Source organism: Amphiura filiformis, chromosome 6 (assembly GCF_039555335.1).
Source record: "Amphiura filiformis chromosome 6, Afil_fr2py, whole genome shotgun sequence".
NCBI lineage: Eukaryota > Metazoa > Echinodermata > Ophiuroidea > Amphilepidida > Amphiuridae > Amphiura > Amphiura filiformis.
In genome coordinates, this window is record NC_092633.1 from 17,044,575 (window position 1) to 17,060,459 (window position 15,885).

The 15,885-nt window shown below is 37.1% G+C and overlaps 1 protein-coding gene across 1 annotated transcript in view; it reads right to left on the reverse strand.

The window, feature by feature from the left end:
- Positions 1–1,378: 1,378 nt before the first annotated feature.
- The window catches only part of LOC140154380 (uncharacterized), a 29,929-nt gene continuing 15,422 nt past the window's right edge, over positions 1,379–15,885 (reverse strand). Inside the window, exon 2 of the mRNA XM_072176947.1 lies at positions 1,379–2,686. Within this exon, the coding sequence (XP_072033048.1) occupies positions 1,379–2,686 (1,308 nt within the window). The remainder of the gene's footprint in view (positions 2,687–15,885) is intronic.

Consider the following 15,885-nt stretch of genomic DNA (forward strand, 5'->3'; position numbering starts at 1 on the left):
AACGAACTTCTGCTGATTCCAATTAGGTGTAATCCGAGGTGTAAGTTAGACATTGTGTAAAAATGACAAATATGCCAAAATATTAGGTTTGAAATTCGTGCATCTCGTGATTTAATATGAATGCATAAAAGCTCATAAAATATGTTGTCGATGGGGAGGGGTCTAGTCCAATTAAAAAATCGTGAAAATCTGTGTTGATGTTCCTTTATTTGATAGGCCTATATATAATATTGAACTAAAAATTACTTAAGTTTGACATGCTTTATTTGAAATTATTTCATGAAAGCTACTGAACTTAAATGCAATTTAAAAAAAGATCAAATCGAATGTAGGATTAGGCCTAAATATGAAATACTTAGCAACAAGAAATAAATCATGAAAAAGGTGGGCCTTCAAGCTGCATTCATTAGGCCTATATTATTAAAGACAAAAGGAGAGAAAAAAAGAAAGAAAAAACAAACTGAAAAATTCTAAGAATAACATGATGGGAATCGAACTCTCAACCTTCCGCACTGCAGACCTTCGCTCTGTCCACTAAGCCATCGCATCTTGTTCTTGCAACGGGTACTATTTTGCTATCTTATTTCTCGTTCAACATGTTCAAGTATCTCACTCATCATTTTAAAACTGCGTGTACTTCAGTTAAATGAGATGATACTACCTTCTTTGACGACTACAATATTTTGTTACACAATAGAGTATTTTGCATTAATAAAATATATAACAATAGACGTTTTTAATTGCTATATTGATCAATATAACATGCATAATAGACAGCGCCGGCTGGGATCCATTTCGTGAAGCATCGTGACACTTGCAACGTGCGCTACGACACGAGAACTCAAAGAACACAACTTTTCAACCTACGAAAATTTAATACAAGCTCTGGTTAATTAATGTTTATCATAACAGAAAAGCATTAGACCGGCGTTTCCTCCAAGCTGTAGATATAACCATTTTAGTGATCGTGACATGCATTTTCTCTCATTTTTTAGGCTAATTCGCGCACCAAAAGCATTCATTTTTCCACAATAATTCAACTTTTACACGTTATTCTTTGCCTTATACTCATGTTTCATATCTTATCTATGGGCTCAATATGGAAAGGAAAGGAGGAACGACTCCTGTATTCCATTTTTTTGATGTTTTCTGAAAACCCGTATTTGCCACCTGATTTTCAACATTGCGTTACGTAACAGCAGAGGTCACGCCGGTAAAAATTACCGGAAGTGAGCTAAGTTGCTGTCGTACTGGTAGGAAACATTTCAAGTATCACTGCATTTCCCCGGGCATATTTCACTCAATGTCAACAGGTTTGTGGACTATTATTGTGGCTGTAGGTTATGTGACTCTTGAACCGTGTAAGAAATACTTGAAGTTAATAGGCAAAATGGCATAACATAACATTTTCAACATAAGGAACTATAACAAGTCCTTTGCTTTTTTCTATGGAATTCTTGTTCTTACTGGGCTTTGTTGCCTGTTGTTTACTATCCATCTTGCGTTTGACATGATTAAACGTCCACTCGGGATAGCCACATTGTTTAAGTGCGTGCTTGATTTTGTCTTCTTCCTGATCTTTGTCCTCCTTTTCAGATATAACACTATTCATTCTGTCCAATAATGTGCGGATCACGCCCAACTTGTGGTGAATAGGGTGATGTGAAGCAAAATTTAAATACTGGTCTGTGTGTGTAGCTTTCCTGTAGACCAGTAGCTTAACCGAACCATCGGGTTTGCGCACAATCAAAGTATCAAGAAACGGTATGGATCCTTCTCGCTCTTTCTCATACGTAAATTTGATGCTGTCCGTGGGGTCCGTTTGATTGAGATGTGTGGTGAGATTTTCCACTTGGTCTTCCTTTATAATTTCTAAAATGTCATCCACGTAACGTTTCCATAAGCGCGGTTTACAATCCAAGGGGGCTGTTGCTATAGCTTGTTGCTCCAGAAACTCCAGATACAAGTTCGCGACAACCGGGGACACCGGGCTCCCCATGGCTGCACCAAAACGCTGCTTATATATTTTTCCACGAAACAGAAAATATGTGGTGGTTAACACAAATTTAAGGAGATCAATGATGTCATCTACCGCGAGAAGAGTCCGTTTACTCAGAGTCTTGTCATGTTCTAATCTGGCTTTGATGACATTAAGCGATTCATCAATTGGCGTGTTTGTAAAAAGTGAGACGACGTCATGCGAGTTGAAGATTTCCCCCTCCTCTATCATGACTTCTGCTAGACTTTCCGCTAAATGCTTAGAGTTAGTGACATGGTGTTCAGTTCCTCCCACCAAAGGTGACAGAATGTCCGCTAAGGCTCTAGATGTTTGATAGCCTATAGTCCCTGTATAGTCTACTATTGGTCTCACTTTATTACCAGGTTTGTGTATCTTAGGTGTGCCGTAAATTCTTGGTATGTTCTCCGCCGTTGGGAACAGAAGATCATATTGATATTTTTCGATCTTCTTATCTTTTTTCAACCTACTAAGAATGGCTACCAGTTCTCTTTTGTAGCGTTGAGTGGGATCAGATGGCAACTGTTCATATGTGCGTTCATCCGACAGCATTTCATGAATTTTGTCCTCATACTCAGTGGTGTCCATAAGCACCGTTGCTTTGCCTTTGTCTGCTGGTAAGATAAGAATAGATTCTTCCTTCTTGAGATCTTGAATAGCACGTCGTTCCTCAGGTCAGTAAAACAAATTGGTTTTGTCAAGATGAAATATTGTATTTGAGTTTCTACAAACCTAATGAACCTCTTCAAGAATTTTAATGTCAATGTTCATAAGTGTACAAGTTAACATACACAAATAATATGCAAGAAAAAATACGTCATTATCTGATGTTTAGTGAGTGTTACATATCATATTTTGATTGGATGGAGATGATTTTTTAAGAGTTCCAAAGAGCAGCTAATATTAATATGGAAATGAAGAATCAGAGCGTTTGAAGATGTTTTGTGAACCTAATTTTCGTTCTACCACTTGATAAGGAGCCAATAAATCAGATTTTTGTGAAGAAAGTATTAGTTTTACAAACGCGCTCCAGGAATTATTACCGACGTCAAATGGGAAGTCCGTCTCCTCGACGTAGTGTGCAGACCAAGTATTACACGTCTAGGCTAAAATGAGGACGGGTCAGTGGGGATTTACTTCAATAAATGGACTGTTCAATATGCCTATTTATTGCGAATTTGGCTGCTTTACTGTTGAGGCAAACGTCTGTCAGTTCGAGTTGAAAGTCTATGACACCTTAATGAATCCAATCGTAAAGATGGCCTTGCTTGGTAATCCCCAACATGCATTTTTCTAATGTGTTGTGCTACTCGCAGTTGTTGCTCCATCTGTGTCATGGACCAGGTCTCTGCACCAGACACTTCAAAACTTTATGAGAAATAATGGTATATTGCTTTGCATCGTCTAGTTCATTTCCCGAAGTGTGCTCTTTGATGGACGTAGATGATGTCGTCAGAAACTCTCAGGTTATTCAGTTTCTCCCCATTGATGTTAATCCCATTATTACGGATAATAAATGCTTCCAAAGCGGAATTTTAAAGTTTGGGGGACATTGTGTTCCACTGTCTTACTCCTCTGCCAATACTGGATAGTGGCTGTGCCCTTGCAGCTATAGATTACTGATGATGTTGATGTAATTGTGTCAATTGCCTGGTCGATCAAGGCTGGGAGTATAGCTGATATTTCTCGGGTTTTTCTAGTACTGCTATTTTCAGCTTTGTAGCTCGTATAACTATTTTCCTCCTTTTCTTACTTCGTTGAACCCAACTATTATGCAAATAAGTATGCTCCAAATGTACTAAAAAACATACGCTGTTCTGTCTGGCCCTAAAAGATCACATTAATATTATTGTAGTTATGAGGCACTAAAGGTCGGGAATATGGTTCGCTAGTCCGAAAAAAGGTTTCGATAGTCATAAACATAAAAAGGATTTACTAGTCTGAAAGTGAGGCTAGAGGTTATGGTAAGGTTTAGGGGTAGGTTAGGGTACTAACAAATTTTTCAGACCAGCGAACCTTTAAAAAAGAAAAGAAAAGCGTAGTGATTTATACTGCGCTACGTACAGGCACAACGTTAGTCGTTGATTTATACGCCTCTGCACACTTCATAGTGCAGTTATGCTGCACAGCAAACATGATTCGACTTTTGCAGTACTTAAACCTGGTTAACTCCAGCAAAATCAATCGATAAAGTCTAGTCCATCCTCCACATTGAATGGTGGGCTGCACTTATGCCTAGATACGTCACTTGCCAATCAATAATCACCCACTTGAAATCCCCTGACTCTGTCCACTGACCAAAGTTATGGACAGATTTTGGAGTTGTTTTTGCTGTTATTTGACATTTACATATCAGGGAGGTACGATCATTTGCAGATGCCCCACCTACTCAGTTTTTAGCCTACATGTAATGTATATATTATTCTTGATTGACAGCAAGTACAAAAAGTATCCGTCAAGTGGTTTAGTTTTAATGCCCTTCGGAAGAGAGCGGCCACAAAATGAGTGATAGTCACTAAAAGTTACATTCAATTTACACAGGGAATTTCGCAAGCCATGCCGTGCCCTTCCTTACTAAAACACAAAAGTATGAATATTTCCAAACATCAAAATTAGCTAAAAATTTAGGACATGTTACAAAACTATATTTTCTAGAATTTCATAGAGTACAGAAAATATTGCCCTATACCTCTAACATACACTGTTTGTAGAGGTCACACGTCAATGGTGAGAGCACTGTGTATTGTGTATAGGAAACTGGACAGTAACTGCAGTATGTTACAGGTTGTCGCTGACCACTAAGGGCCACATCATTCCATAAACCATTAAACAACAACACAGGGACTTGCAGCTAAGAAGCACGCACCATAGGTATTTCACAATACATTGAACACACACATTCCACTAGACATTTGTAGCCAGGATCAACTCCCCGAGTTCTGTACGTGTTACAATGACACAATTGGCAGTAGGCTCCTTGTACAGGAGAATGTCAAGCCATCGTAACGCTAACTCAATTTTTGCACGAGAGCGTACTAAACACCTCAGGTTCGAACCCGCAACCTCTCAAACCATCGAATAAGCTACTTGACTACAAGGACTATCGCACATTAGGATCAATGCACCTTAGGATTTTCGCATTAATAGGGTGACAACAATTATATACTATACATTTCATATCGGCATTATGCTATTGGCCCCTGAAAACATGGGGAAATTATAGCTATGTAAATACAGAACGAAATGGCCAAAATTGGAATGTCATTTTGTCCTCGCTATATTTGAGCATTTTAGAGCACTGCACATGGGAATTCTATTAGAAGGAAGAGGGGTACACTCCTAAAACTGTTGAGTAAAAAGGGAACAGAGCAACAAAATAAGTTGACTGAATTGAACTCAATATTGAATAAATTGAACTCATATTGAGTAAAACATTTTATCATTATCGAGTTCCATTTGACTCATTTTGTTGCTCTTTTCTCACTTTTACTCAACATTGAGTAATTGTTACTATTTAAAAAAAAATTTAGAGTGTAGAAGTACAACGAATTACTAAAACTTGCAAGAACATAAGGATGGCTGTATATTGGTGTCGTACACCTACGCATGCATCATACATTCTGCTACCCCTATTTATATCCACACACAAAATGCATAACCAAACAAAATAGATCTGAAAAGCAACACTGATGGTACTGTAGGTTTTCTCAAATTCTTTAAAAGCATTTTTTCGCCCTTGAAACCCTTCAAGCCTAAATATCCATTTCATGAACTAAAATGTCAAATGGTTAACGTTTGGCCATCCATAGTAATAAATCAAATACTTTGTTAGTGCCACTGGAAACTAAAAAATAGAAAGACACAAACATTTTCGTCAAAATCTTGCTACCTGTCCGTTGCTCAAACTTTATTTTACTTAAAATTGGCCAAATAGAATAAAAAGTAGCCTAGAGCGTTAAATATGATCAGAATGTTATGTATCCCTTGAGAAGTTGATATCGGATGGCTGAGACTTCGATAATCTAGACGAGTGTGATAACAGTTTCCAGAATATTGAATCTAAGTCATCCGATATTAAAAGCCTTCAGGAAAACGGCTTATTTTTATTAAATAATTCATATTTTAATAGTTGCATGATGAAATGATAAATGTCTCCAAAGATTTCAAGGACACCGTACTCAAGTCGTCGCTAGGCTACGTGATATCATGAACATGGCAATTAAGAAGTATTTCATGATTATCACTTATATAAATTTAATTCAATACAAAGCCTCTTTCTTAGAAGTTTTAAAAATAAAATTCAGGTATAGTCACTCAGCGGGTCTGTATCATATCAATGGAAATGGCGTCTGTAAAACGAAACGTTTACATTTCAACAACTTTTGACATTTTGATGACAATTTCAGAATTATGTAGATAACAATGACCTTTAGAATTTAACCTGTTCAAATGCTCATTGTCTTGTTTTGCATACCCATTGATTAGAATTAAACCTGTTAAAAAACCTTTTTACAAAAACTTAAGGCAATGTAGGTAAAGAAAGCGTAGAATACTCATTCATCTGTAAGCTGAATGGCACCAATGTTCTGTTTTATTATAGGTACCAACTGAAAATTCACGGTGAAATGGTTGGCCTGACACTAAGTGTTATGGAAAGATGGAAATAATGGGTTCGAAAGGAGTCTAAGTTGGTTTTTCAATGCACTAAAGAAAGCTGTTTTTTATAGTAACTATATTATAGGTTGAGGAGTTGATTTACCTATATAGTAATCATGGTACATACGCCAATGTACTTGATTGGCATGTGTTATTGGATGCTTCTTCCTACATCGGTTAATATATTCTTATATATTTTGTTTAATTGGTTATCAGTGCTCTAGGTGGACAGGGCTATCACAATTTCCTCAAAAATGGATACTTTAAAATCCTTATTCTTTCCACCTCCTTACTTTCTTTTTTCATTTTTTTGCCTATTTTCATCTTCTCTTTCTTGATTTTTTTCCTTTTTTGTCATTTTCCCCTTTCTTGCGATGATTAAGCATGAGGATAAGTATTTGGTTTACGGGACGATTCCATAGACGTGTATAAAAACTCAATAAATGAATTGTATTTGTGTGCTGATTGAAATTAAATTATTATTGTATTGTTCATGTATCATATGGCTTTGGCTATAATGCCTATCTGCCACATTAAAAAGGTTATTATTTCAACGTAATAAGTCGATATTCTAAAAGATCGTTCCATGTCGTGATTTTTCAACAATATTGTGACGTCCCTTGACTTGAATTTGTTTAACGGGAACACAGAGAATGGAAATTATATCAACAATTCCCTAGATGTCACATTCAATAAACAACCGTAAAGAAACCCACGAAAAGAAATAGAGTAAAAGTCTGCTCCTACTTGGCCTATTTCCATGTGCCGGAAGAATTCTCAAAACTCCGGATTGCGAACATTGAAAGCGGAAGAGAAGGATAGTATCTTAAGAGTTGCCGGCACACAGAAGGACTATTGAGTGATGCTTGTCACCGATTCACAGGTTCCTGGTATAAAATGGCGCGTTTTCTTTGTCAGTGAAAGTTATACTTTGGCAAACACGTCTCAAGCTCAGGGCAATACGATGTGGTTGGAGATGTCTCTGATTTATTCATACATCATTCAATGTAACAAATCTTCAATGTGAAATAAATATCCGAGTTGTGGAAAACCTGCATAATAAAACTAGTGAATAAAACCAAAAGTGTTAGACAATGTTCCTTTTGTTAAATATCTTAAAAAATTGAAATTGAATTGCCACGGTTGTTTAAAATAAGTAAACATTATTGTTTCACCTGTAAACAAGATACATAATATTATCTCATAACTATGTTTATCTAGTAAAGCTATAAAGGGTGGAATAAGCCTCCGTCCGATGTTGTATTAAAATGAATGTTACGTTTATTTACATAGCTACATAAGAATCGTAAAATAAAAATATTATACAATTTGTAGGATTTCTAGTTATTCACAAATTGTATTTCATTGTTTTGTGCTCCGTGATAATAAAAAAAAGCCACCCAGAGGCATGCTATGTGTATACGAGCGTGTATGGATATGCTGGGAGGGTGGGAGCGTCCCCTACCTGTTTAATACTAAGGTGTTTTCTATTTGTTATTATTTTGTATAAAAAAAATTCTACTTTGGCCCAAAAAAGCTTGAAACACTATCCAAGAATAATCAAGTCAGGTTAATCAAGGCTGGTTGAATTGAGCAGAATAAAGCCGTTGAAAAAGTGCATAGAACAGAGAAACCTGAATGGTTATAATGGACCATGCATATTGGGCGGATAAAATTCTATCTTTAAAATTCCATCAATTATAACAAGCAAAAGTAGAGCAAATTTGGTCTAAGGGATGCTCTCATAAGCTTTTTAATCCTTACGCTATATGTTGATATAACCACAAAAAATTAATTAAAGATTTCAGAATCTACTTTAACATTTTCATGTTTGATTGTTACAGCTTTTAAAGTCGCTTCCCAAGTGGTTATAATTACATGTAGTTTCCCATTATACCCACACAGTCATGCATAAAGCATAATAAGAAACACAAAGTTAGCAATTCACAAGATTGTTAGCGTATTTGAAATATTACTATTATCATTAAGCATTTTACTTTGATTATGAATTATTGCATATCAAATATTCCTTCTGATAGACCAAATGACAAGAATGAAATTGCCTTTAAAACTAGGTGTCGGTAAATTGACAGGGCATCTGAAAGTTCAATTACATTTGTTAAAAATTTGTACCAATTGATTGTAAAATGTATTAGATGTTTGAATTTATTTGAAAACACTAGGAGACATTTATCCGTGAAAAATCTTTGACTGGTTGGAAAATCTGTGTTAGATGACAGATTTTCCTCGGATTTTTGTCTCCTAGTGAGAAATAAAATAACAGATCGTCGTTATGGAAGATAAGCACTATCATCGTAGGTAACATTATGAACCAATAATGATTATGCTAGCAGATTATAACTGAAACAACATAAAATGTGTAGCCAAATATCAGGATAACCACTTATTAAAAAAATGCACTTTATCTTTAATAACTTATCCCAGTAGTTTGCTGGAAATTGACCAAATAGAATAAAAGGTAACCAAGAGCGTCATGATTTAGAGGTTCGACTAAACGGTTGTTTATGGGACCCTGTTCAAACATACCAGAACATTTTGTTAACTTAGACTTATAAAACTGATCAACTGGACTCAATGAAAGCAAGTTCACAACAGAGAGAAAACTGTGGAGCAATATGTAAATAGGCAGCATCACATGACAATAAGGTATTGTCCTAATTGACAGGATGTAAATGTTAAGAGAACTTGTAATCAATAGAAGAGGAAGAGAATGAATAGATATAGAATAAGCGGACTGATGTCACTCAAACTTTAAAGATATAATTAGCAAAGTCATGAAAAATACAAAACAATTTTTGCCGGTCTACAAAATACATGTGTTAAGAAAAGAAAAAAATAAGCCACAAGAAAAGGCGAAGAAGGCCTCAAATATTTAACATGTATAACTTAATATTTATCGTTCTCTCATTATTCACCCTGAAACGTCTGCCAATGTCAGAGTTATAAGTTATAATTCAGAATTTTTCAGGGTGAAAGAAGTGAAAACAAACGAAGGTAGGTATTGGTGAGAGAGTGTTGGGGCGCACGGGGTGTATGTGCTATGTGTCCGTGTTCGTCTATGTCGGGGTGTGTTTATGTTCGTTGGGTAGGATTGTTGTTCTTGTGACGTAGTCCTGAGACAGTAAAGTCCACATTGCTATCACAATTGCTTTTACACACACATGAAATGGGCTGTGACATGTCCAGGAAGCTGTTCCATGTCAATGCATTTTGCTGTTGCGCAACTGTTTGGTTACTGAATGTGTTTAGAGTAGAGTATTAAAGTAATCTTATGTGTAATTTTGTTTCATTTTGATGAACAGGATTTTAAGATATGACCTTATGAAAAATTATAAGTTTCTTTTTGAGCCCAGTTATATGACATTTTATAGTAATACGAGATCCTTTGAGTTTTGCCGAATAATAGGGTGGGGCCTATCAACATTTATGTCACACTGTTACTGTAAATAATTATGCACGTGTCAATTAGGTTTAACATATAAAATGTAATTTATAAAAAAATGTCAGTCAACATTTTATGTCCCATTTGGGTCAAAAATAGATCAAAATACACTCCAGGCATTGCAATTAGGACATCGATTCATAATGCATACATTTGATTATAAATAATGTCGTCATAATGTTTAATATCAAGTGTAGCATAACATACGTTGTGTAATGTAATACTGATTGTAATAATCAATTTTGGTGGAGAACAGTTTAATATTTTCGGTAGCTTAAAGGGCCGACATGACATACCGTAGCTCATACGTAATCCGATGTCAAACTTGCATTTTATCATTTAATTCATACACTACACTGAATATACATGTAAATTAGTATACTTTGGATAAACATAATAAGAGAAGCGATGTTTTGCACATTTTGGAAATTACGATTGTTAAGATAATAGTAGAAGTTCGTATAAAAGCCCTCTCCGCTAGTCGGGTTTGTGATTGTGCGATTCTTGTAAAATATGTTATATTATCATTATAGCGTAACCATTTCCTTTTATATATTAATTCCAGTGCACTCACCGAAAAGACATGTGTTCAGTGTACTTTTCCCTTCAATAATTCCATAAGATCACTCAGGCAAATTACTACTGCCTTCCTCTGTGATAAGTGTTTAAGCACCTATTGAAAAGTATGATAAATAAAGAAGATATTTTCCCGTTATGTTCATTGCACTGGAACAAACCAGAGTGAATACGGTATGTTCTTTCCAGTAATAAACCATCTCTTTCATCTCTTCGTGCCGAGTTACCGTACTTTGCTATCGTAAAATAAATCAAACCCTCATAACATGATTTCATCATTAGATTATAGATGAACATGGTAAATAAACTGTACAATCTAGTAAATAGCTATTCAACAACTGTTATTAACCCAAATACAAACTGTAATCATATTATAAACAAGTGTTGGAGAGACTGTAAGAAGGCGTGCCAACGAGTGACGGAGACTGAGGAAGAGAGGGAGATAGGGAGAAGGAGGAAGGGTGTAAGGAAGAAATGGAGGGAGGAAGGAAGGAAGGAAGGGAGGGAGGGAAGGAGGGGGGGGGGTGGAATATATTGAGATGATGGAGAGGGGAAGAGATTAATAGAGGAGGAAGCAAATGGATAAACATCGGAATAAACTAATAGTAGCTCTTGGATATACTAGTAAGTATTTCACTTAATTTGTAATCAATCGATGCATTTGCAATATCATGTACGGCCTTTGACAAGTTTTCTGTGACATTGAAAGTACAATGTTAAAATGTATGTGCATACCATCATTACCATGAGAGGACGCGTGATTCGACTCCTCAATAACAAGACTGTAAAAGTTGGTGCATAACGTGTTGCTAAAAACTCAAAGCATCTGAATTAATCGTTTCGCTTATGTATTTTTCAAGTCTTTATTATTTCTATGAACTGTACATTAATTTTATTGCTCCACATGCAATGACATGAGAACAAAAGGACGACAATTCAAACGTTAAAACACAATTATTTTTTCGTAAACAACATGCATTAGCATTGATGTTGCATTATTATTACATATTTACATTATTACATAATTTATCATTTACGGCCATTAGAGGCTTTTCCAACGGCCTGAACGAGTTCAATAATGAATTAATGTACAGTCTAGGGAAATAGGGCAAATAGTTGCGTAATTCTAGGTTAATTGGCCGAAAATAGGATTTACCATATGGGTTGAACTTAAAAATGCTTATCTTATTCTTTAATACTTGGTATTAGCTGTATCAACTAATGCCTTTACATCGCTCAAATATGTAAGAATATATACTTTAATATGCAAACATACTTTTTGATTATGATGAAAAAAAAAAAGCTCGTGTAGGAAACATTTCTAGTATCACTGCATATTTCGCCGGGCATATTTCACTCAATATCAATAGGTTTGTGGACTATTCTTGTGGCTGTAGGTTATGGAACTCTTGAACTGTGTAAGAAATACTTGAAGTTAGGCAAAATGACAAACTTAACCACCATGGTGCTCAACAAAGAGCAGCTGTTTACATCATCACGTACCTCGGTTATTATTATCATTATATTAGCATCAAGATTCTCTACCATTCATTGTAACAAACTTAATTCCATCAATGCCGTATACCTTCACCACAGGATAGATCAATATCTCAGCTCTTCATATTCAAATAGCAAATACTGCAGCAGGCACATCGCATATTACGCAAATCACACCGCTAGTTTCCAATTACTACTTTTGTCAGGGGACATTCATCAAAACCCTGGACCTCAGTCAAATATAAACTCCAGCTTTTCATCAAATACGGTACTTCAAATGAGGAAAGGGTGCCTCACTGTTCCCAGAGTATTTCTGGTATTTTTTGAATACCCGCAGTGTTAAAACAAACTGTTGGATTTGCAGACTTATGTTTATACCCGTGGATTTCAAATTGTTGGTATAGCCGAAACATGGTTAGACTCTCATATACCCAGCTCATCTGTACTTAATGACTATATTATTTTTAGAAATGACAGAAACACTAATGGCGGTGGGGTTCTGCTAGCCCTCTCTCCTAATTTGGATCCCGTTGAATTAACATCTCGGCACAGTTACCCGAACACTTCATCACAATCTGTTTGGGCTTCAATCTGCATAGCAAATAAACGATGGCTGTGTGGGGCTTTTTATCGCCCGCAACCCAGGGATATGGAAGCTCTCGATTGTCTTGAAGAAACTATTGCAAACCTTTATCCTGAACGTTTTGCCGGTACCTTGCTTCTTGGTGATTTCAATGTAAATTTTGGACCTAATCGCATTCCCAATAGCAATTTCTATGAGAAGCTCACTGCCATCTCTGACATTTTTGGTCTTCATCAGCTGGTCAACGATTACACACGCACGCCAGAAAATGGTCCTCCCTCGATGCTCGACCTTGTGTTCGCTTCAAGATCTGATCAAGTGTTTGATGTTCAAGTAACTGAGAAACTTGCTACTTCGGACCATCATATGGTAACTCTTAAAATTAGAGGGAAACCGCGGGGTTTACCCAGCCTTCGCAGAACATTTTATCAATACGATCGCGCTGATGTAGAGCAATTAAATTATCTGGTTTCAAATACTGACTGGTACAATGTTTTCAAAGATGACTGGCCCATTGATCGGGTCTTGGACTCCTTCACAGAGACTTTTTCTCTTATATAGATAAATGTATACCTAAGGTTACTAAAAACGTAAATTTAAACCATGGTTTTCTCATGATCTGAAGCGTATGAGTACTAAAAAACAGAAAGCTTATCATAAAGCTAAACGTAGTGACAGACAAGCTGATTGGGAAACTTATCGTAAGTTGAATAATGAATTTACCTATGCTAAGAAACAGGCTTACAATTCTCACTGGGAAGTCAAGTTTGCCAAAAATGATAACTTAAAAAGTTTCTGGTCATTTGTTCGCTCTAAACGTGCTGAGCCAGATTCTTGTTCTTTTGTCATTGATGGTATTCAATCATCCAACCCGTCTGAAATTGCAAATGGTTTCAATCACTTATTTGCCAGTTATTTTACCAATTCCAGTCATGTCAGGGAGGTAACTTCTCCTGTTCTTGATGTCCCCACCATAAGTCATATTAGAGGGCACGGTGGCTCAGTGGTTACGGCCTTGGACTCATAATCTGAGAGCTTGCTCGACGTGCGTGGGTTCGATTCCCCGTCCCACCACCGTGTTGTGCCCTTGGGCAAGGCGCTTTGCCTCGCTTGGCTCCCCCCACCCAGGTGCAATGGGAAGCTGTTAGGGGTAGTCACAGTCGTTGTACTGATGGACCCTGCGCCACTTGTAGGCTGCAAACGTGGTTCCGACATATTCTAATGACGGCGGAATAAATGTAAAGCGCTTAGAAGCTGTTTACGGCATAAAGCGCTATATAAATGTCTACATTTTTTTATTTTTTTATATTAAAATATCTGATGACATGGTTTTCAAAAAACTCAGGAGTCTCTCCCCTGACAAGGCAGTTGGTCCTGATGAAATCTCATGTCGTATGCTCAAATTGTGTGCAAACCTCATCTGCCCTGTTCTCACTCGCATTTGTAACATATCCATTTCAACTGGTAATCTTCCTTCATGTTGGAAGACCGCTAATATTGTTTCTGTGTATAAAAAAGGTGATCGGAGTGATTTCAAAAATTATCGTCCAATTGCACTTACATCAATTATTGTCAAAATGTTGGAGAGTATTGTTTCTGACCACATCCGTAATCATCTTTTGTATAGATCAAGTACCAACTTGGCTTCTTAAGGAGAACTCAACTCTCTTCATTCCGGTTCTGACTAATATGATTAATGTGTCTTTTACGGCTGGAGTGTTTCCGACTTCCCTTAAACAGGCGATTATTTCTCCAATAATAAAGAAACCAACATTGGACGCAAATACATTACAGAACTATCGGCCAGTGTCGAACATAAAAGCTGTGGCAAAAATCATGGAAATGGCAGCGGCAACTCGCTTAAATGAACATATCAACAGAAACAATCTTTCTGAAAAGTTTCAATCCGCTTATAAACCAGCTCATTCAACTGAAACCGCTCTCCTCCGGGTAAAAAGCGACATAACGTCTGCTATTGACAAACAACATGCTGTTCTTCTTGTAATGCTCGACCTTTCGGCGGCGTTTGACACGCTTGATCATGTCATTTTTATCAATAGACTTCGTGAGACCTTTCATATCAAAGGTAACGCCTTGAACTGGTTTGATACATATCTCAGGAATCGCTCAAGCAGAGTTTGCCTATCTGGTACATTTTCTGACAATCATATCATGGAATTTGGAGTGCCACAGGGATCCATATTGGGACCGTTGGGATACAATGCCTACACTCACCCGATTGGAGAACTTCTTCGTGCAAACGGTGTCTGCTTTCACATTTACGCCGACGACACACAGATTTACATAAGCTTTGATCCGAGAGTAGACGGAGCGTGTCAACTTGCCTTGAAGAAACTACAATCCTGCGTGTCTGAAATCAAGCAGTGGATGACTTTAAACAAATTGCAGCTAAACGAGGCTAAAACCGAGTTCTTTGTTGCTGTTTCTTCAGGGTTTGCTGCCCGACTCAATAACATCACTCTGACTCTTGGTAATGTAACAATAACACCTACTAAGTCTTTGCGGAACCTTGGCATCGTATTCGACCCTCCGTTGAGTATGAAAGTCCAAATTTCTTCCATCATTAAATGTGTTAGCTATCATCTCCGGAATTTGTCACGCATCCGCCGTTACTTAACACAAGATGCTTGTAAACTTGCTGTTCAGTCGCTCATTTTCTCCCGGATTGACTATGGTAATGCTTTGCTCTATGGTGCCAATGAAGGTGACTTAACGCGTTTGCAACGCCTTCAGAACAGGGCCGCCAGATTAATTATGCTTGTTGGCCGAGACCATCCCAGTGCTCCTTTACTACGTCTCCTTCATTGGCTACCAGTTCGCGAACGTATCAAGTTTAAACTACTGGTCTACGTGTTCAAATGCCTCCATTCACAATCTCCATCATATCTTCAAGAACTGATCTCGGTTAAAACATCTGCTTATGCCACACGTTCGTCAAAGGACAAAACACTTCTATCTCAGCCAAAAACCAAGACACGTACCGGTGATCATTCATTTGAATCATGTGCACCCCGGATATGGAACACTCTACCTCGTGACATCAGGGAAGCTGGTACACTCCAGCTTTTCAAA